We start from the raw sequence: 21,082 nt of genomic DNA, 5'->3' as shown, positions 1-21,082 counted from the left end.
TTAATGCACCATACCAAAGTATAGGTTCTCTTTTTTTTAATGGTTTCTTGCAAGTCAAATTATAAAATTGTACAGTCCATGACTAAAGAGGATGCGAATCGCATGAACTAAGACCAAGCATGGAGGAAGGAAGAGAAGGAGCTCGAACGACCCGCAAAACCGCAGAGTAACAAAACAATACCCTGACAATGCCCCTGTCTGACCAGTGGAAAAAGATAGGAGACCTCCAGCTGGACGGCCGATTAGTGAGCGCGGTTAGATCTCTTTGTACAGAACACATTACACGTGGTACCGCCACTCTTCACCGTTGCATTCGTGTGAACTTGAATTGAATTGGAGACAAGAATTGTGAATACACACGCTTTCATTAACCGTTTGTGGTGTTTACATGGAAATATCATAGCATATTTTTACATTTTTTGCAACTTTCCGGTCACTAGCGGTGGATCAAAATTTGGGTATAGGCACACGAGGGTGGTTGGTATTCAATTGTGTTCATCAGTTAGGTGTCTGATAGGGCCAAAATTTCATTGCGTCTCAAAAAAAGTAGTTTTTCCTCTATTATATCAATACGACATACGACGCCATAGTTTGGTGAAGAACCAAGCGCGCACACGCAAACTCACACACGCCAGGTCGCCCATAGTTTGTATAAGGTATGTGGGTGATTACGAGGTGTCGTTAAACGACCGCTGTACCACGGGTTTGACTTTTGAAGTCCCTTCGTTTGAACTCCTTCTCTTCCTTCCTCCATGGACCAAGTACACAACAAAATGAGCCAAAATAAAAAGCTTGACCAACCATGTTTATAAATGAATTTATGGGGGAACAAATCTTAAAGATGTACACATGTATACTATGTGTTCTTTTCTGGGGAGCAAGAAGTGCAAATTGCAAAATAGCAGCACGTGCTTATAAAATGTTGTTTTGTAAGAATACGTCTACACAATACTGTGTGCATGTGCATCCTCTACAACTATATTCATGTAGTCTTACTGAAAAATAGTTTTACTTTGTTAAATACACTTTAGGTGTGTCATAATAATATATCTAGTGTACAAGACTCTACTCCCAACGCGAAGCACGCAAAACACAGGCAAAAAACATACATCATACGAAGGTAGATAATTATACAGTGAACAAATCAATACATCTCGTACCTTAAAAACTATAATATAATTATATGCTTATGCTACTTTAATAAAAGAGTCTACAGCAAGTTCTTGAATAATTGAAGAGAACTGCCACGTCTTATAGTGACAAGTAAATATTTCAAAGTTGAAATCACTTTAATAGTGTGCGTTTGAGAAGCTTATCTGTGTGTACTGTGGATTTATAGTCATTGGTAGCCATAAAAGAGACTGATTGACACTGGGGTGTTTCGCATGGCACTCTAGCAAAATTAAGGTCAAAGGTTGTTGTGTAGGGGTGTCTTTGTACACATACAACTCCGTCATCTGCTGAATTAGAGCGTATATGACACAATTTGAGTTACTGAATGCTTGCTTTTCAGGAAATACATGTACAGTTCTTTTCTATTTGCCATAATTGTTTCACGGATGATGCATCTGTGGATTAATTTGTAGTTTTTGTACACGACGTCGAATTCAACTATATCATCCCCGAAACTATATCATTTCAACTGGCTTCCACCAGAGACCCGGTCGCGAGCTGGGTCTGTGGTGGCTTACACCGACTGGGGCAGACACCAGCATCACATGATGGCTAATCCAACAATCTGGTGTCAGTTTTACTTACACATGTAAGCTAATCAAACGCACCCATTGTGAGTCTTACTTTATTGACAGCAACCTTCCAATAAGTAAGGTTTAGTCCCTTTTGGACGATGTAATAAATCCCAGTTTACTTTTTCTGGTAGGTTGTAGTAGTCGTTGTTGCCTGCTGTACGTTTACTGGCTGAGGGTAAGGCGAAGACTGTTCAAACAAAAAAAAGAATAACAAAGTTTATATTCATTATAACTCTATAAAATCCAATGACAGAATGAGGGATTGTTTCCAATCCAAAGTTAAGTTTTAGAAAGTTTTGGAACCGAGTGCTTCCAACACATGGATTGAGGCCTTGCCGGAGTCACAAATACAACTTAATCAAAACATTAGGTAAACCCATTTGTTTTCTCTCAATTCAAATCAATGCAACAAAACTGAATCTGGCATCATGTCGACTGCACAAAGGCAGGTTTTGTGGCTCCCACTATATTTCTGAACTGCTTCAAGTTTACACTCCATCAAGGAATCTTTGATCAAGTTCCATGCTTCTACTCATTGAACCCAAGTCTCAACACTCCTTGGGTGACAAGTCTTTTTCTTCAGCCGCACCACACATCTGGAACTCTCTCTGTACCACAAAATTCAAATCTCTTCTAAAAACTTATCTTATGTCATATGTTTTCAAGGACTAATTTTGTTGTGTTCGTTTTTCTCTGTTTTGGGTTTGACTGCGCCTTGAACACCCAGCAGGGTGGATATGTGCGCATTACAAGTCTTTATTATTCTTTATTATTATGTTGTAGCTGAGAAGTCCAGCAACTATCTGATTCAACAGTTGAATCCCGACCATGACACTTATGTTCATAGAGAAGATACTTGACTATAACAGCTTCTTATAACCAATGAGTAAATGGGTACCAGTGATGTGAATCTTTGGCAACCCACACATCCATTTGGTTCTGCATACTCCTAGCGAAGGAGCTTAAATGATTGCAGGAATACTAAAGGCATGATGGATAGAGGTACAATGTTATATTGGTTGTTTTTGAAATAGCCAAATAAATGCCTAAAACAAACATATTGGAAACATAAAGTTCTTTGCTATGTAACCTTAATACTATGATGACATCTTGGTGCATACATTAATGATTGAATAGATGTTGACATTCTTGGGTAAGGTTATTAAATTGACTTTTTTCTAAACAATTCAGACAAGAATAATAACCAAGAAAATAAAAATATATAACTAAAAAAAATACTTATAAATCACAGTTACTATGAATGATTGCTATCCTTTAAAGGCAGTTGACACTATTGGCAATTACTCAAATTATTTATTAGCACAAAACCTTACTTGGTAACGAACAATGAAGAGCTGTTGATAGTAAAAAAAAATTGTGAGAAACGTCTCCCTCTCAAGTTGAGTAGTTTTTGAGAAAGAATAATTTTTCACGAATTTGATTTTGAGACCTAAGAATTAGACTTTTAGGTTTTGAATTCAAGGATCTGAAAGCACACAACTTCATGTGACAAGGGTGCTTGTCCCCACTTCGAAGACCAATTGAACTCAAATGTTATTTTATGTTTGTTATTTTATGCACATGTTGAGATACACCAAGTGAGAAGACTTGTCTTTGACAATTACCAATAGTGTCCAGTGTCTTTAAATGACATGTACATGTATGAGTTGACTTACCACCAAGCTTGGGCCAAACATAGCTGAAATATCCTTGCGTACAACGTTAGCAGGTTTCATACTCCCATCTGCATTTACTCCAATGTGCTGATCTACAGGGTTCACGGATTCAAACGTGATGAAACCTTGCATGGTTTCATGCAGACGAAACTTACATGAGTGATCACCGTTACCCTGGATTTAGAAATCAAACAAGTTATGTATCAGAGTCCAAAGCCTTCAAAGTTTCCAGCCACTTAAATCGGTGTATAAGTTCATTTTTTGGATTATGCATGGTTAGAAAGATGTTTTAAAAGTAGAATATAATGATCCATACAAACAAGCCTAGAAATTTGCGTGGTTTTCCTTTAACTTTGCTATAACATGGTCGGCCATTTTATGGGGTAAAAACTTTTTTACGTCTGCAGCAAAGCAGAGTTGCCAAGCTATTTGGTTGGTTGTATTTGGTTGGTTGGTTGTATTCCACTTATTAAAAGTTATGACGAATAACAATTGCAGCTATACAATAATAAGGTCTGCACAGCTGCCCTCCAGTGATATCTTCTCTTTCACTGTGATATTTGTTCACAGAACTTGGGAAAGTATCAAGCATACAGTGCTAACACACATCAGTGCATATGGGATAAACCCAAATGAGTATTCTTTATCCCCGATAACATCCATTATATCTCTCTTTCTATTTATATCGCTGCGGTACCCGCTGCCAAATATAGGATTTGAACTGCCTCTAGCTACCAGGCAACCTCGGTAGTCTAGTTGGTAAGACACTGCTCTAGAATTGCAAGGGTCGTGGGTTCGAATCCCACCGGAGTAACATGCCTGTGATATTTTTTCACAGGACTCGTGAAAGTACCGAGTATACAGTGCTAACACACATCGGTGTATGGGTAAAAAATCAAAATGAATATTCTCTTTGTATTAATTACTACAAACAAATCAGCTTACATTTCCCACAATGTGGCCGCCATGGTTGCCAATATGACATGTAGGATATATAGCACTTTTGAGAATGATCTGGTTGAAACCAATGTTCACTACCACAAAGTGAGCTAGAATGGAGAAACAACATGAAAACAATGTGTGAGTACCACTGGAAGTTTTACTCCTTAAACTTACTAATCTTAAGACAGTATTTAGGATTTGAGGCTTTGCATGGTGAGGTATCAATATAAATTTGGTAACGCCATGTGTGTATCTACTTGCCAGGTAGAGTTTGTTCTTAGAGAACTGTCTTGCTTTATTCTACTACCGCAGAGTAGATTTATCGGATGTTCAAGAGACTTCTCAGTTCATAGAACTGTTCTGCTTTTTAAGACAGTATTTCCTCACTTTTAAAAGTATTTTTAAAGAAATATATCTCTAGCAGATCAGTACTAGTGTGAACTTTATCCTCAGTGAGATTTCAGATTGAACTTAAATAATAAGCAATCTTTTAGTCTTTAGGTTTGATGTAATGCACCGTAATTTTGACGGCGTGAGGGCGCTCTCAATAGTATGTATCACTCCCGGGGGTATACGCGATTCGTCCTACACAGTTTGTATCGGCGTTCTGTCATTTTTGTTGTTAAGTTGCCTTAGAGGTGGATTATAACGGCTCCTTTAAAAGTCTCATTGTCCCTGATGAATATGATATCTGTGGTGGTAAATGTGTTCCAGTCTTTAACTGTTTTGGGTACGAATGAATATACCCCGGAAATGATACAAATATGTTTGAAAACGCTCTCACACTGTCAAAAATACGGCGCATTTAACCTTCAGTATTCTCTTCATTCCTATCAAGGTACGTAGCTGTCATTCAAGACATCTAATGTTCTTCACAGAATCAAGCATTCATTGCTCTCTTACAAAAAACCTTCTCGGGAGAGGTGCTTAATGAGTTTCCATTTCTTAATGCTGCTAACACTAACAGCAAGCATGCAAAAAGGCATGCTTACCTTCCAGTGCTTACTGTATGAAAATGAATAGCGTAAAAAAAAGCCTAATTTTTCTTGCTAAGCTGTAAAATACGCTTCTACTTTTTTGTGCCTACTTATCTATTTATCAGCTTGAACAATTTGGGTGTGATCTTGAAGCTCTATGCCCAACTTGACCATTATTACCTGCTAAGTCATTTGGAGAGCCTTTGGCATCCAATGCCCCAGTAGGAAGGATTTGCAGATATCCTCCATTGGATCTGGCTTGAAGTCTCAAAATGTTACCATTACTGAATAAATTCTACAAGAAACAATAACTATTATTAATACAATATCTGACGTTGAATGAGAGTTGTAATGGAGAATGTTAGTTGATGAAATAAACTTGCCAATTTAGCAGAAAATCTTACAAACCAAACTGATAGAGAAGTTTAGTTGGCTGTAGTGTCACTAAAGGAATGTTGATATAAGAAAAGTTTATGAATAGACTGGTCCCCTGTTAGGGCTGTATCTGAATTAATGGCTATGGTTATGACTTTGATTGTTACTAAGGGGGTTTCTTAGGATGTCCTATACTTCAATGCATGATGATGCGGTGATCCAGCTGTAGCCATAGCTGTAGCCACCTATTCTGACATCACCAAAGAATAGGCAACAGCAATAGACTGTTGGTTCGGATGGCTGGTATCTGGCCTCAGTGATGACATCTGGGCCCAATTGTATGACTCTGCCTACCGTAAACCAAGAATCGGCACTTGCGGAAGCAGGGAATTCTGTGCTTACGTCAAGCGCATTTCACGGGTTAGCAGGGAATTTCGGCATGTGCGCATGCGTACTCCCTGTTACTAGGCATTCTATGCTTACAAGGCTTGTGCAGAAACTCGGTGCTTGCATGTAAGCGGAGAATGGTGATCGTAAACTAATTCGGCGGTAAGCAGAGGCATGAAATTTAGCCCAGAATTCAGGATACAGGTTAATACTGCTACCAATCCTGCACAAGTTACTCTTTACTTACCAATGTTGGGGAGTTCGCATAACGATCTGATTCACGAACAAGTGTGTTGCTGGCATTATTTACAACCTTTTCAGCAGATTTGAAAAGACTCCCCAAAGATCTCTGACACAAGGAAACAAAATAATATCAAATTTTCTAACAGTTATTGCATTTGCATTAGGAATAAAGAATATTAATTTTGATTTTACCCTTACACTGATGTGTCTTAGCACTGATTTGTTGACAGAGCTTGGGAAAGCACCAAAATTATAATCTACTTTTCTTTTACAGAAGATTCATGTTATAGTAATACAGATTATCAGACACAAAAATTATAATACTAGTAATGAATAAGTTTTCTTAAAGCCGGTTCGTGAATATTTGTTGAAAAACTCAGAGGAAAAGTACAGGTTGGTAATTATTAGAACAATTGATTATTTTGATCTGATAGCTCATTCAATTCCTATCAAAATTCATTTGAAGACCATAAAAACCACAATAGTTTATTGCAGCAATAATAAAAATACAATAATTATAACACCATTTATACAGTGCCTTTTCCTAAGGTTGCACAGCGCTCAAATGTATAATAATGATTGATAAGCATGTTTAAAATTTAATGTATAAACTTCATGGATAAAACCTCAGGCTGTGATTAATTTATGAGCAAGATGTGGCATATTGACTGATTACAACAGGTTAGAATTCTTTTATCAACTTACCTCCAACCCGCTGGTTCTGTTTTGCTGAACAACAACATTCTGTACAAAGTAGAAAATAGTTTACAATAATAAGATTCTGTAAGGGGTGTTAAAATCACATAATATGTCAAAGTTAATCATAGCATATCCTAGACTGGTCCCCTGTCTTTATCCGCAATGATAAAGCCAGGTACACTGTACTTGCTTTTCAGAACCAGTGATCTCATTGGCTACAATGATTTCATTAGATACAGGTGCAGTGACATTAGCTTTTAAGCTTTCCATAGCTGTGTTTGATTGGTCCTATGTGACGTTTAGCAGCTGCACTTGCATATGAATCTAGGTGAAAGGTCAATATTGATGGGATTGACCTAAAAGGGCCCACTTTCATGGCTCTGCTTAATACCGTAAGCACAGAATCTGCACCTATGGAAGCAGGGAATTCTGTGCTTCCGGCAAACCTATTTTTCGGAAAGCGTATTTCATGGGCTAGCGGCAAAATTTTGGCTTCTACGCATGCGTAGTCCTCGTTACTATGCATTGTAAAGCTTACGAGGGTAGTGCAGAAATTCGGCGCTTGCATGTAAGCGGGGATCGAGATCGTAAGTGCAGCATTCGGCGGTAAGCAGAGCCATGAAATTGGGCCCTGGAGGCCATCTGTGGCATTATTCACTAGCCTTGAAGTGTGACGTCAGATGTTCAGGCTAAACATAGCCCTGCCTAACACAGGGAGTTTATTTAATACCAATCAAGACCAAATACCCATTCTGGAGTCAGAGATAATTTGTGTTCACACTCATGGGTTTGGGTGTGGCTTACACATGGATAGAAAGTCTGATGTCCTACTGCTTTATGGGTTCAAACACTGACAAATACATTGTTGTACTTACTGTGTGTTGAACTTGAACATTGGTCACTGGTGCCTGATTGCCATAAACTGGGGGTGGGTAGCCTGGTTGTTGGGGTGGGTAGCCGGCTTGCTGTGGTGGGTAGCCTGGTTGTTGGGGTGGTTTGCCCTGTGCATTGTAAGGCGGAGGCTGTGCCATCTGAAAAACAGAAACAACTTTGGTTGTGATACATGTGCCCGTATTCAAAATCCGAATTTTGATTATTTGGTTTTACCCGGCCTATAATATACTTCACTATATTATCTATATCTATCTATCTTCCAATTTCTTCAAGAAACTAATAGTTTGGGCCTCCTTAACACTATGTTTTTTTAAATCGGTGTTGATAGGTGAAAGTTTTACGACCGTTAACCACCAATCACTGAAGCTTCCTTTCATGGTACTACACAATCAAAACTTTCCCCCACATACTCAATATACATTGAGTACACGGAAGGAGGGGGGACTTTGATAAATCCGCCATCGTCAAGCATTCCCACATCACTGACCACCAAGTGAATTGGGAAGCAGCAGAAATCATCGCTCCAATCCAGGCGTGGCACCCTAGACGCATCAGAGAGGCCACCGAGATCCACAAGCATGACACCGTACCCCAAGACATCGGCTTCCACATCAGCGACATCTGGCTCCCCCTCCTCCCTACCAATAGATCTTCTATATCCACGGTCACCCCCTAGGCCCCCAACCATTAGACTGCTTTGGGTCTTCTATACCCTCAGTCACCTAGGCCCCACACCCTCACTATCCCCTGTGCTTGTTCCTACTGACACGGTTCAGTGAGCACACACCCCCCACACACCACCCAAGGCTCCACAACAGGTTTCACCACGCATCATCGAGTTCAACTTCCCGCCTGTATTTCCCGCCTTCGTGCATCACCAAGCTAATCCGCCGCCCAGTACTTAAGCAGCATGCAGCATCAGAGTCCAGCATTCTCCAGAAGACGGTCAGAGATACTGATCGAAACGTCGAGTTAATCCAAACGGTTCTTTTCAGAACCACCCCAACTCATTTAGAGATAGACATTACATTGTGTTACCGCAAACTCTTCTATATCTTATTTCCACCATGCAAAGTTTCAAATCCTACTCAATATACATTCATAATGCTTGTATTGCCTTTTTGTTGAGTTAAATTAAAAAACATCTTCAAAAAATGTAATTTGACTTCTCAATATGCTCAATGCTTTATTTTTTTTTTTCACCGGCGCTTTGCCAGCGAGTACCAGGCTTCTCGCTTGCTGAACTGCCAAGCCAGAACCGAGTTGGACTTAACCATTCTGTAAAAGGGTGTTACACAGCAGCGCGTGCGCGCTGTCTGCTCACGATGCCCGCCGTTCTTGCATATAGCTTACATGCACTGCCGCGCAACACCCCTTTTACAGAATGGTTTAGTCCGACTCGGTTGTGGCTCGGCACTTTGTCAATCCAGCAGGCTAGTACCTGCGGGGTACAGTGCTTGGTGACCAAAAAATACAGCGTTGAACATATTCCTATATTGAGTGTGCGGGGAAAGTTTGGGTTGTGTAGTACAAAGGAAACTTTAGTTATTGATGGCTTACGCCTATAACGGTCGTAAAACTTTCATATCCTATCAACGCCGATTTTAAAAACGTAGCATTAAAGGCAGTGGACACTATTGGTAAAATACTCAAAATAATTGTTAGCGTTGGTGCAGAGTAATGGGGAGAGGTTGATAGTATAAAAAATTGTGAGAAACGGCTCCCTATAATATTTACAATAATAAAATATCCTGATTCACCCGATAAATAACATCCATAAATAACCCAGACAGTTTCTCTACTCCTATTGGTGGAGAGCGCGTTACGTGCGGGTGTTTAAACGGTTGATAATGACCAGTGTTTATAACCCCGGCTGGCTTCAGCGTGTCAGGCGCGCAAGATTATCACGCGGAATGCAATTCATAGTTATTACAACAGCGCGTAATCTACTTCTAAGCGCATGCCCATAATCTATTTCTAAGCTCGAGCGCATACAAACAACCCACGCACAACAAAGTTTTTGAAAAAAATATTTCAAACCTCGAATTTTCAACTGTCAAAGTGTCTGTAATTGTATTTTTTGTACATTTTTTAACAAAAGGGCATTTATGAATGGGAATAAAAGAGTAGTGACTCGTTCTTAAAAGTCCGTTTAAAACCTTGCAGGGTCGTTGCCCTGCGCTAACACGGCAATTTGACCCTGCGCTGTTTTAAACGGCCGTGAAAGAACTAGTCGCTACCCTTTTATTATTACCTTATTAAAATAACAATCCTAACATAACAATTCATCACTCTTCATGATGATGATGATGTCATGATGATGTCATGATGATGGTCAATATTTATATGTTTTTGTTATGTCATGATCTGTCACAGAGTCACATGGCCTATCTTTTTTAACAAATAAACAACCAATACAACTAACAACAGTCACGACTGTACTAGTAGTAGACTACTATTACTAAACGTAGCCGAGACACCAGGTTGGACTCCTCCTGACTGACGTCCTACAGTACAACAAGGCCAGGGCTATTCTATACAATAACATTATTTATATTATATTTAACAACTTACCACTGCTTACCAATCTCTAGCTCAAGTGAAGAGGTTGAGTAGACTAGGAAGAAGAACAACCCTTTATCTGGAGCCGTTGACTTGTGTGGGTGGTTAGTAATTTTGTGTACGGTTTGACCTTGACCTGATATTTTCCTATTTATGATCAACTAGCTCACTTCTATTAGCATAACAAATGGAGCATTCTTCCGTGCCCCTCCCTGAGTCCCAGTCCCAGATATGTTAAGAATAGCGCCCGCTCTACTTTTCTGGAGCTGATGATTTGTGTGGGTGGTTTGTGTGCGGTTTGACCAAATAGAGCAAGGTTTGACCAGTTATATTTTCCTATTAAATAAAAAATTTATGAAAACAAATTAAAACAAATTATGATCAACTCGCTTCTATTTAGCATAACAAATATAGCGCTCTTCCGTGCCAGCTACGCCTAGCCTACACACAAGCCCCAGTGAAATCAAAACAATAAGTGACTGGTTGAAGTCTATGGACGCATGCCCATGCTGCAACTGTACTTCCGGGTTAGAGAACTGAGGTCAACCCGCGGGAATTACGTGGTGTTGTGGTTGGTGTAATTTTTGTTGGAAAAAATCCCTTTTTCATGCTTTTGATGGTGATTTGATCTGAGTGAAATTAGGCATGAGTTCAGAAACAAACACAGCAGCGGTTCCGACGGCCCTGGTTGATGTTCAAGGAGACAAGCGATGGATAAATCTGGTAAGAAATTAAAGTGAGAACAAAATGAAAATGGCCAGGCAGGATTTGACTATTTTTGAGTCAGTGTGAGCATAGGGTGTGAGTTGCATGTTCACACTGAACTCTCACAGTCTCAGTCTCACACATAAGACACAGCTCAGGCAGCATGTATTTTTCTTTTAGAGTAGAGTTGGGATGATACTAAAGGATAACTTTCCGTATGGCGCCACCACTTTTCCACCCTTTTTAACAAAAAGGGATATCTCATTGAGGTAAATTAGATACTATTAATTATTAATACTATATTATTTCATATCGAATGAAAAAGTGGTGGCGCCATACGGAAACTTTTCCATACTAAATACTGAAAACACCGAAAAATACAGGAAAACACCCAATGAATAACTTCAAGAAAACATCGGAAAACAACCAGAATACACAGCACAATTATACAGGAAAACACTGGAATTGGAACTTGAATGAAGTGGAAAAGACCGGAAACCATAAAATTATCACTATTTAATTTGGATAACTTTCCGTATGGCGCCACCACTTATTCACACATTTTTTACAAAAAGGGATATCTCATTGAGGTTAATTAGATACTAGCGGTCGTGGCACTCACTTTAAAGCATGTTTAATATCCGGTTAATTTCGGATAGTTGGCCAACAGTTAACCGTATACCAAATTTCACTATTCGCCCAGCGGTACTTTCAACATAATTGAATTGTACATTAGGCTGAACATTTGTTTATAAGAGATACACTGGCCTAAAACCATCTTAATACAAGTAACAAAAGCAACAGCAACTAGTGGCTGGTCCCTGGTAGGTAGGTTTATATTGTTGAGACAGATTTTTAGATAAATGATTGTTGTTCAATTAGAACTATGAAATAAAATGTATGGCTTTTACGTTAATGTTTCAGCTTTTTTCTTTTGAAGATGAAATTGTTGAATACGCTAAAAATAATCTTTCGGTTTTCAGTGACGACAATGTTGAGTTTGTACTTTTCCCAGGATGAAATAATATTATGTGGAAATGAGTAAGGAAAGATAGTTAATTTTCTCTCTTCTTGCTTCTTATTGAGTGATGTCTAATCACAGTTCAGTCTGCTCTATAGGCCAGGGCCCAATTTCATGGCTCTGCCTTCCGCTGAATTCTGTGCTTACGATCACGATTCCCTGCTTATGACTGTGCGAGTGCTGAATTTCTGCGCTAACCTTGTAAGCATAGAATGCCTAGTACTGTACGCACGCGCAGAAGCCAAAATTCGCTAGCCCGTGAATGCTTGCCGTAAGCACATAATTCCCTGCTTCCATAAGCGCTGATTCTGTGTCTACGGTAAGCAGAGCCATGAAATCGGGCTCTGGTAGGATGCTAGTCTCTATTGCACTTCACTCAGGTCCTGGTATAAAGTTTCTCTATACATAGCAAATAAAGTAGTAAAGCAGTAAAAGAACTAAGATCTGATAGCCACCTGACCGTGAGCCTCCATACTATGTGTACATGTTGCTACAATGTATACTATTTTAGTTCAGATCATTCACTGGACCAAAAAAATGTTCAAAACTTTTCTTTGCATACCTTACATTTCAAAAGTTTGCGAAGGATGTTTGGATGTGTAAGCTTTTTACACATTGTAAAAGAAGGCATTGGAAACTATGTTACATGTAAATCAGTGGGCCATTGAACTTGCTCAGTGTTTTAGCTTAGCAGGTATAATCTGCTAATTGATAAAGTTTTTGGCCAGTGGTCTAGTGCCTTGTGGGTGTAGTTCAGCCTGGCCAATTATGTTAGGATGAACATCTAAAATATTTAATGTTGTACACAGTGCTAGTGTAGTATACAAGGTAGGTACATACATACATGTTGTGTCTGTGTAAAGTGATTCGGGTGTGAATTTAAACAGTTTGTCACAATATGTAGGTTGTTTATATTTAGTCAGGTCTTGCTACTGACTGAAATAAACTACTGAAAATGCCACAAAGGTATTGGACCTTTACCGTAATTGCATCTAAAAACATTGGCTTAACCTTGTGTTATTGTGTGTTTTTGAAGAGAATTGTAAAGAACTTGTGGACTGTTGCTTTGTGCAACTACAGACAAATGTCATTCATCAGGGACCAGGTTTAGTAAAGGCATTGGACACTATTGGTAATTACTCAAAATAATTGTTAGCATAAAAACTTACTTGTTAGTAACTAGCAATGGGGAGCTGTTCATAGTACATGTACATGTATAAAACATTGTGAGAAACAGCTCCCTCTGAAGTAAGTTGTTTTCGAGAAAGAGGTAATTTCTCTCTCAAACATTAAAATACTTCAGGCCTGAATCCTATTAATAGGCATCTGAAAGCAGACAAACTTATAAATGCAAGGTGTTTTTTCCTTCAATATTTTCGTGCAACTTCAATGACCAATTGAGCTCAAATTTTAACAGGTTTTTTTATTTTTATTCTGTCGAGATGAACACCAAGTGAGAATGCTGGTCTTTGACAATTACAAAAAAGTATTCACTGTCCAGTGCCTTTAATTACGTTGTTACATTTGTCAATTGACATAAAAGTGTACTGTTGCTGGCCTATGTTGTGTGGGAGGTTTTCATGAGAAATTTAAAAAATAAATGGACGGAGATACATGTATTACACGGGGTTTCTGATAGACCTTCGATGCATTTGATGTCTTTTGAGGTACATGCTGGGTGCCCTCACAAAGGAGGTACAAATGAGAATATGTAATATTCATTGGCCCATCTTGGCCACTGGGTTTATACAGACACATGTACGTATGCAAGTGAAGTGTATGTTACCATCGTATTGTCAGAGTGTTGCATGTGTTTTGCTCCTTTGAAGCGATCTGGTTAAATGGAAGGAGAAATGGGTTGATGTTGTTCCAGTTTTATTATGTAACGCCATCAGGAAAGTACATTTTGAGAGTGTTTTTTTTCAACAAAGGATGTTAGTGTTACCCTCTGGAAATGGATTCTAGTCTCAGTTTGTGTGAATGGTTTGCAAATGTAGCAAAAAAACATTGTAATTCAGGTACGACCGTGAAAAACTTCTTAGATTTACCTAGGTTCAACTGCTGTGAAGTCTATTGCCTCTAATGTTTGTAACATGTGTGGCTAACTACAGAATATTTTTTTATCATTTTGTAGAGAGTGTTTTGCGTATTTTGCATTAAAAATTGGTTATGTGCACAAAAGATGATTGATGAGGTGCCATTGTAACGTCCGTCTATGTAACTTTTTTTTTTAATAACCGATAAATCGGAAATTCAATATCGAGTATACTCGATTAAATCGATTAAATCGATTAAAAAACTGGAAGACCGACAGTTTATTTAAGGGTTTATGTTTACTGATTTTTGTCTTGATCCTTCACCATTGCCCCGCCATTCTCCGTTTTTTTTTTTTCTTTCTACCACCAACAAAGAAAAGACGCGATTTCGTTGCCGCTTCTGCTCACTAGGCGAAGAGTAGAGTAGAGAATGTCCTGTTTCCGGTATAGCTTGTTTACACACAAAGGTACCAATATGCAGCGAGAACAAAAACTTCACAATTCTCCTCGTACAGCATACCATCTACACTGTTGATGCACAGTTTGGCTTATGTGTCAAACCATAGATTTAACCATATAAATAGAACCCGGAGAACGCTGAGCTCGGCCACCGTTTGTGTCGTCTGTGGACGCGGCGCATCGATACCGCGCGATACATGTGTATGATACATGTGTATGCAAAATGATTATCGCATGAGACGCGTGTATGGCAAAATGGCAATATATCAGCGCACATATACCGTTTCGAGTGTGTTCATTGGTTAATGATGATGTCATCGTATTGCAAAATATTTTGCCATACACAAGCGTAACAACAATGGCGTATGCGTGTCCATAAAAATGGTCTCACAATGAAACCGCACGCACAATGAGACACTCAGCATTCTCTGGGTTCTATTTCTATGGTTTTTACACAATTCTCCCCATACAGCATACCTTCTAGACTATTTTCTGCACTGTCTGGCTCCTTTTGTTTTATTGCTTGTTGTATATGGGGGTGCGGGGCCGGAACCAGATGAAAAAGGGACAAAAATACTCGCCGGCAATCTTCAATTTACGCGATCAATGGGACATTATTTTCCGTTTTTTTTTTTTCAGCTGAAAAATTGCATGCCTGTTTTTGCATGGAGGTACAGTGACGGTTTTGATTAATCAAAATATTTGATATTTCGATATGATTAAAAAAAGTGACATTGGCGATTTCGATGTCAAAAAAATAACGAGTTTTTGAGTATTATTGATATATCAACGGACGTTATGCCATTGCTAGTTGATATGATGCTGTACTTAGGCGTACGTACTTACTTCACCATACAGGCCCATTTTTGGACTGGAATTGAAAGAAATTTCATCCATACCTTAACCTAGCCAGCCATTAATGAATGATTTGTTGTTCTTTTTATGATAGCATGAACATAATGTTGCTGAAGCCAATGAGAAAGAACCAGAGGTCCTCTTTGTTGGAGATTCCATCATTCAGCAAATGACACAATATGATGTAAGTACTATGCATACCCTGCCAAAATGGAACCCAGTTGAAATGAGAACGGATACCAAATACAACAAAATGTAACAATGGATGTTGTTTGTGTTAGGACTGACCATTGGTGTAGTGGTGACTTTGCTTATCAGTGGGACCATGACCTCTGCCAAATACAATAAAGTCAACTGCCAAATACAACAAAATGCAACACCAATATGAAGTCACTTGACTGATGAATGCAACAAATTCAGCCAAAGAATGACATCTGAGTGGACTGCTAAATGCAACATATTACAACAACTATTTCCAGTTGGTGCATTGCATTTAGCATGGTTAGGGTTTTAATGGACCTATTGATGTTGGTTCTCTCAGATATTTTCTGCTTAATGGTATTTTTAGGTCATACTGTAAGTGCTGCTTACCATAATCTGGGGTCCTTGTCCACAGTCTCGGTCTGCAGCAGTGGGATATTCTGTAGCTGCAGGGCCCAATGTTGTGGCCCTGCTTACCGCCAAATTCTGAGTTTCTGCACTAATGTAGCTGTGTAAAGTGAAGTTTGCCTAATAGCCTTGAGTACGCACTTGCACAAGCCAAAATTCCCAGCTAACCCATGAAATACAAGAGGCAAGCACAGAATACCCTGCTTCAAGAAGTGCTGATTTTTGCCTACGGTAAGCAGAACAACTGGGCAGGCTCGAGCTTCTAGATGGCGCTCGACATGATGATGATGATGATGATGATGATGATGATGATGATGAAGAAGCAGAACCATGAAATTGGGCCCTGCAAACTGCAAACCTACGGACACCAGACTGCGACTGCATACCCCAGACTATGGACCACCTACTGAACTGTGGTTTGTTGCATCACACCTGCACCATGGAGGACCTTGCAGAAGCCAACTCCCAAGTTGCTCATTATTGGCAAGCAATTGTGTAATGACACCAAATGATGATAACCGCAAGGGCAATAATTTGAGAAGTAATTCAGAAAGTTCAACTCTCTGAAAAGCATTTTAGGTTGTCATTAATTTTTGTTTTAATGTTAGGCTTCTACAAGGAGTACACCTATAAGAAGTTAAAGGTCATTTGACCGTTTTTATGTAATTAAGTTCTACAAACCAATAACTTTGTTTCATTCTTACGTAGGTATGGAATGAGCTGTTTGAGCCACTCCACTCCCTCAATTTTGGAATAGGTGGAGACCAGACACAACATCTACTATGGCGCTTACAGAATGGATCCTTAGATAACATCAAGCCCAAGGTGAGCATTGCTTCCCAAAACTTAACCATTGCCTACACAGATTATTTTAGAGTCAAGACCAATACATAAGAAATTTGAATTTTGAAAAGAAATTTTAAGCTATGGAGAAGTACATCAGCTGGCAGACTAGAGAAATGGCAACCTAACTGGGACTGCTTTTATTTGGAGTTTTTACAGAACTATCACTCAACAATATGTTGGGATGAAATGATCTACTGCAATACATCATGTCATGTTTGTTTACAAAAAAGTGATCTTATTCTTTTCAAGACATTTCCTGATAGGAAAAGGAACTTTTATCACACACTTTTAATATGTGACGCATCATGGCCTAGTGGTTAAGAGCACTGCACTCAAGCTCTGTTGTTCAGCAGAGTGTGGTTTCAAAACACAAGAGACTCAAACACAATGCTTCGTCCTTCAGTAAAGCCGGTGGTCCCATGTGTTGTTAAGTGCATGTAAAAGAACCCGGTGCACTTATCGTAGTGAGAAGGGGTTCGCCCCGATGTTCCTGGTCCGATCGGCAGCAAATTGCGCCACAGCACCTTGTAAAACATAACATGGTGCTATAAATGATAAGGTCTCATAATTCAAACGTAGTCCCTCATCTGGCAGGAAATACTGTATGTTACAGTGCCAGGAGTGTCACTGGGTGACGGACATGCGCTATACAAGAAGCCACATTATTAATATGTTGCTGTACTATGTGGTCGTACATGGGTCGATGTGGCTGGCTGCTAAAGGCGCCCTCTCATGGCATGCAGCTGGAGCACTACGCCGCATCCCTAACAATTCAGCTTCTCAGCTGTGACGATTAGCCTCCCAAATTTTTGCTACTGTTATTTTTATTACAATTTTCAGTCTTAAGATTTATTCCTTTTCTTGGGCTATTTTACCTGTTCGAAGTCCAGGCCCATTGGCTAAAGGCCCTGTGACTTTTTCACTAACAGGTGACATATTCTTTCTCCGGAATATAATCTGAGCATACTGATCCAAACGTTGAGTCGTTAACCACCGGTTCTTTTCAGAACCAACACTGCTCAAAATATATATCAAATACTATTACCGCAAAACCCTAATAGTTATCCTTCCACCATGCAAAGTTTCCAATCCTACCTAAGCCCTGTTCATACTCTGCGAATGCGAAGCGAATTTTGGTGACGCAACACTCGGTACGCGCTCCATTTCCCTTTGTGATGCAGTGAAATTGGCTTCGCACGAAGCATGTGCAGGAAGTATGAACCGGGCTAATGGTGACAAGTTTTTGTGTACATTATGTTCCCAACAGGTGATTGTGTTGTTGGTAGGGACCAATAATCACGACCACACCGCGGAAGAGACATTTGGTGGGATTGAAGCCATCATCAAATACACCACAGATAAGATCCCATCAGCACGACTAATAGTCATGGTAAGTAGCTTTCTACATCTTACATGTAAACTTCTTGACAGGCGCTCCAGAGTCACGCCAAACCAAATTATGAATTAAGTACATGAAATATCCAACATCTGAAACAGTAAGGGGCGACTGGACTCGCTAGAAATTGAAAGATCGGCTGTTGTAGTCGTTCGGAACAACTCTGGAGCGACTTGGTTTCAGACGACGATCTTGTCTTGAGCTGATGCCATAGTAAATGTTCTGTTAATGTTGCCTGTCTGAAGCCAAAATTTATTTGGGTCGACCTGGAGTCGCTCCTTATGTATTTGGTTAGGCGCGACTCTGGTGCACCTGTCTGAAACAGGTGTTACTCTGTTGTCTTGGGATCAGAGTTTTTTTTTCATCCCAATTCTAAAAAAAAAAGAAACGCTGCATTGCACTTCTTTATAAAGCAATATAATCAAAGCCATTGTTTTGCAAACTTTACTCAGATTTTATCTTGGGATTTGTTTGTGTTTGGTTAAAGACCGTGAGGTAGCCGGACTTCTGACGTCACACTTTGGGGCTCTTGAATAATGTCAGATACCAGCCATGAGAACCTGGCGAGATCCTGCCAGATGTACCTTTGACCTCGCATCCATTCACATGTGTACACACACATTACATTTGATTACAGTTACATGCAAACATTATGCACATGCAGCATGCAGCAGATAGTAAAAAGCTATTGCACAGTTAACTGCTGGTGTATTTAGCTGACAAACCACGGTACATGGTCTCAATATTAACCTCTTGGCTCAGTTTGACTTCATCGGGTTTGTTTTACTACTTTAGGACTACATTTTGACGACTATATTCCACACTAACATTTGGGGTTGAGGTTCCAAAAATAAATACCATGGGATAATACCAAAACCCAGGATTTTTTTTGTCATTAAAACTTATTTGTATCATATGTATTATGTTGTAGTTTAGTTCCTTTGGTTTTGCTATTTTCAGCACTTTGATTTTGATGAGAAGGCGCTTTATAAATACTCTGTTGTGTGTATGTATGTATGAGTTGTACCAGTAATATATTGTGTCTACCATTGCTTCCTCTTAGGGTGTTTTACCACGAGGCAGATATCCCAACAGACTCCGAGACAAACTCAAGATCATCAATGACTCCCTAGGCAGCCTCCTCAATACCAAACCTAAGAAGTACCCTACAGCGGAGCTGTTTGATGCCTCCAGTGATTTCATCCAAGAAGACGGTAGGATAAGCCACTTAGATATGTTTGATTACCTGCATCTTACCAAGGAAGGCTACCGAAAAGTTTGTGAACCACTCAAAGATCGGATAGATGAGATACTACTAGAGAAGTAGGCATAATGACCTCTTGACCTCCCATTTACTATCGATGTCTAGTGCCCTGGCTGCTTAGCTTAGAAAATATACAATGCATGCTTATTGGCTACAGACTAGCCTGTAACTTATATTTTAAGGCTGTGTCCAAAACGGCGACTTCGGCTGCAGCTACAGCTAGATCCCGCGTGTCTGTCTATTCTTCAACATTGGAAGATGCGCTGATCTAGCTGTAGCTGCAGCTGAGGGCGCCATTCAGGACGAGGCCTCAGGCAGTTACTTATTAGGATCTTTGGCTGCAACTTTGTCAAGATTTCTGCTGTAGTCCAACATTGATGCTGAAGCTTAGCAACCATAGCTGAAGGCAGGTCATGTAACATAATCTGAGATTGGATTAAGATGGCTGTGGGGGTCGCAGGTTGTTATGTTTGTCCTATATATTCCATGGTAAATCTGTTACAGTGTTCAGTTACTTCAAAAGTGTCAAAAACAAGTTCAAGTGTTGATAAATTGAAGCAAGTAAAATGTGATGTGGGAAGAAGTATTATTTTACCCATTTGTAAGCTTACCACATTTTGTTATTTATGGAATCAGAAGCTCTTTGTGAATGGTTGGCAGGGTGTTGTACATGTATATTCCGGATGATTTTCTTCCAACTTAAGTCTGCTCTTTGATTTGTGTTTGCCTGCAGAAAAAACAGCTAAATTGACATCAAAGTCTGTTCCATATTAAAAGACATGTAGGTCATCCCTTGTACTCAATAAAATGTTGTAAATCTGGGAGGCCAAATATCCTGCCTGGTTTACATGCCATTGGGATGTACATGTATTGTTGAGGTTCAGGAAATGTCCCCATGCTTTACATGAATGTTCTCTAGGAGGTTAGAACATGCAGCGTCTTGGCAGAAAAGGTGATTAACCAAGTTATATCATGGAGGAAGAAAGAGAAGGAGCTCGAATGACCCGCAAAACCGCAGAGTAACAAAAGAATACCCTGACTGTGCCCTTGTCTGAGCAGTGGAAAAAGATAGGAGACCTCCAGCTGTACGGCCGATTAACGAGCAGGATTAGATCTCTTTGTACAGAACCGCCGTTCTGTACCGCCGCTCTGCACCGTTGCCTTCGTGTAAAGTTGAATCATTGGAGACAAGAATTGTGAATATACACGTTTTCATTTACCGTTTGTGGTGTTTCACGGAAACATGGCTTATTTTTACATTTTTTGTGACTTTCCTGTCACTAGCGGTCATTCAAAATTTAAGTATTGGCACACGATGGTGGTTGGTATTCAATTGTGTTTTGATTTTGTGGGCGAAAGTGTACACAATTTTTATCAGGTCTCAAAAA

The 21,082-nt window shown here is 39.5% G+C and overlaps 2 protein-coding genes across 3 annotated transcripts; one reads left to right on the top strand and one right to left on the bottom strand.

The window, feature by feature from the left end:
- Window positions 1–925: 925 nt before the first annotated feature.
- On the bottom strand, window positions 926–10,947 carry LOC117301305. 2 transcript variants are annotated; one of them, XM_033785197.1, is made up of 8 exons: window positions 10,526–10,947; window positions 7,923–8,078; window positions 7,054–7,092; window positions 6,353–6,454; window positions 5,524–5,638; window positions 4,370–4,473; window positions 3,425–3,598; window positions 926–1,935 (listed from the first exon to the last, which is right to left on the bottom strand). In XM_033785197.1, the coding sequence occupies exons 2-8, from the start codon at window positions 8,076–8,078 to the stop codon at window positions 1,864–1,866; spliced, it is 762 nt and encodes a 253-aa protein (XP_033641088.1). In that variant the 5' UTR covers window positions 10,526–10,947; the 3' UTR covers window positions 926–1,863. The 2 variants fall into 2 exon arrangements, with proteins under 2 accessions (XP_033641088.1, XP_033641087.1); XM_033785196.1 differs by having other exon boundaries at window positions 10,516–10,946.
- A 92-nt stretch (window positions 10,948–11,039) lies between these two features.
- LOC117301304 (platelet-activating factor acetylhydrolase IB subunit gamma-like) lies at window positions 11,040–20,732 on the top strand. Its single transcript, XM_033785195.1, has 5 exons — window positions 11,040–11,226; window positions 15,674–15,763; window positions 16,897–17,013; window positions 18,302–18,424; window positions 19,494–20,732. The coding sequence occupies exons 1-5, from the start codon at window positions 11,149–11,151 to the stop codon at window positions 19,755–19,757; spliced, it is 672 nt and encodes a 223-aa protein (XP_033641086.1). The 5' UTR covers window positions 11,040–11,148; the 3' UTR covers window positions 19,758–20,732.
- Window positions 20,733–21,082: the final 350 nt, after the last annotated feature.

This window comes from Asterias rubens, chromosome 17 (assembly GCF_902459465.1).
Source record: "Asterias rubens chromosome 17, eAstRub1.3, whole genome shotgun sequence".
NCBI classification, from domain to species: Eukaryota; Metazoa; Echinodermata; class Asteroidea; order Forcipulatida; family Asteriidae; genus Asterias; species Asterias rubens.
Note: the sequence above shows the minus strand (reverse complement) of the source record. Positions and strands in the feature narration are given on the sequence as shown.

Excerpts from the sequence above, each read along its gene's own strand:
- LOC117301304 (XM_033785195.1), top strand. The coding sequence starts at position 11,149 with ATGAGTTCAGAAACAAACACAGCAGCGGTTCCGACGGCCCTGGTTGAT. Across the intron at positions 11,227-15,673 it reads ACAAGCGATGGATAAATCTG|CATGAACATAATGTTGCTGA; the intron begins GTAAGAAATTAA and ends TTTTTATGATAG. Across the intron at positions 15,764-16,896 it reads AGCAAATGACACAATATGAT|GTATGGAATGAGCTGTTTGA; the intron begins GTAAGTACTATG and ends ATTCTTACGTAG.
- LOC117301305 (XM_033785197.1), bottom strand. The coding sequence starts at position 8,078 with ATGGCACAGCCTCCGCCTTACAATGCACAGGGCAAACCACCCCAACAA. Across the intron at positions 5,639-6,352 it reads ATGCGAACTCCCCAACATTG|AATTTATTCAGTAATGGTAA; the intron begins GTAAGTAAAGAG and ends TGTTTCTTGTAG. Across the intron at positions 3,599-4,369 it reads GCGGCCACATTGTGGGAAAT|GGTAACGGTGATCACTCATG; the intron begins GTAAGCTGATTT and ends TTCTAAATCCAG.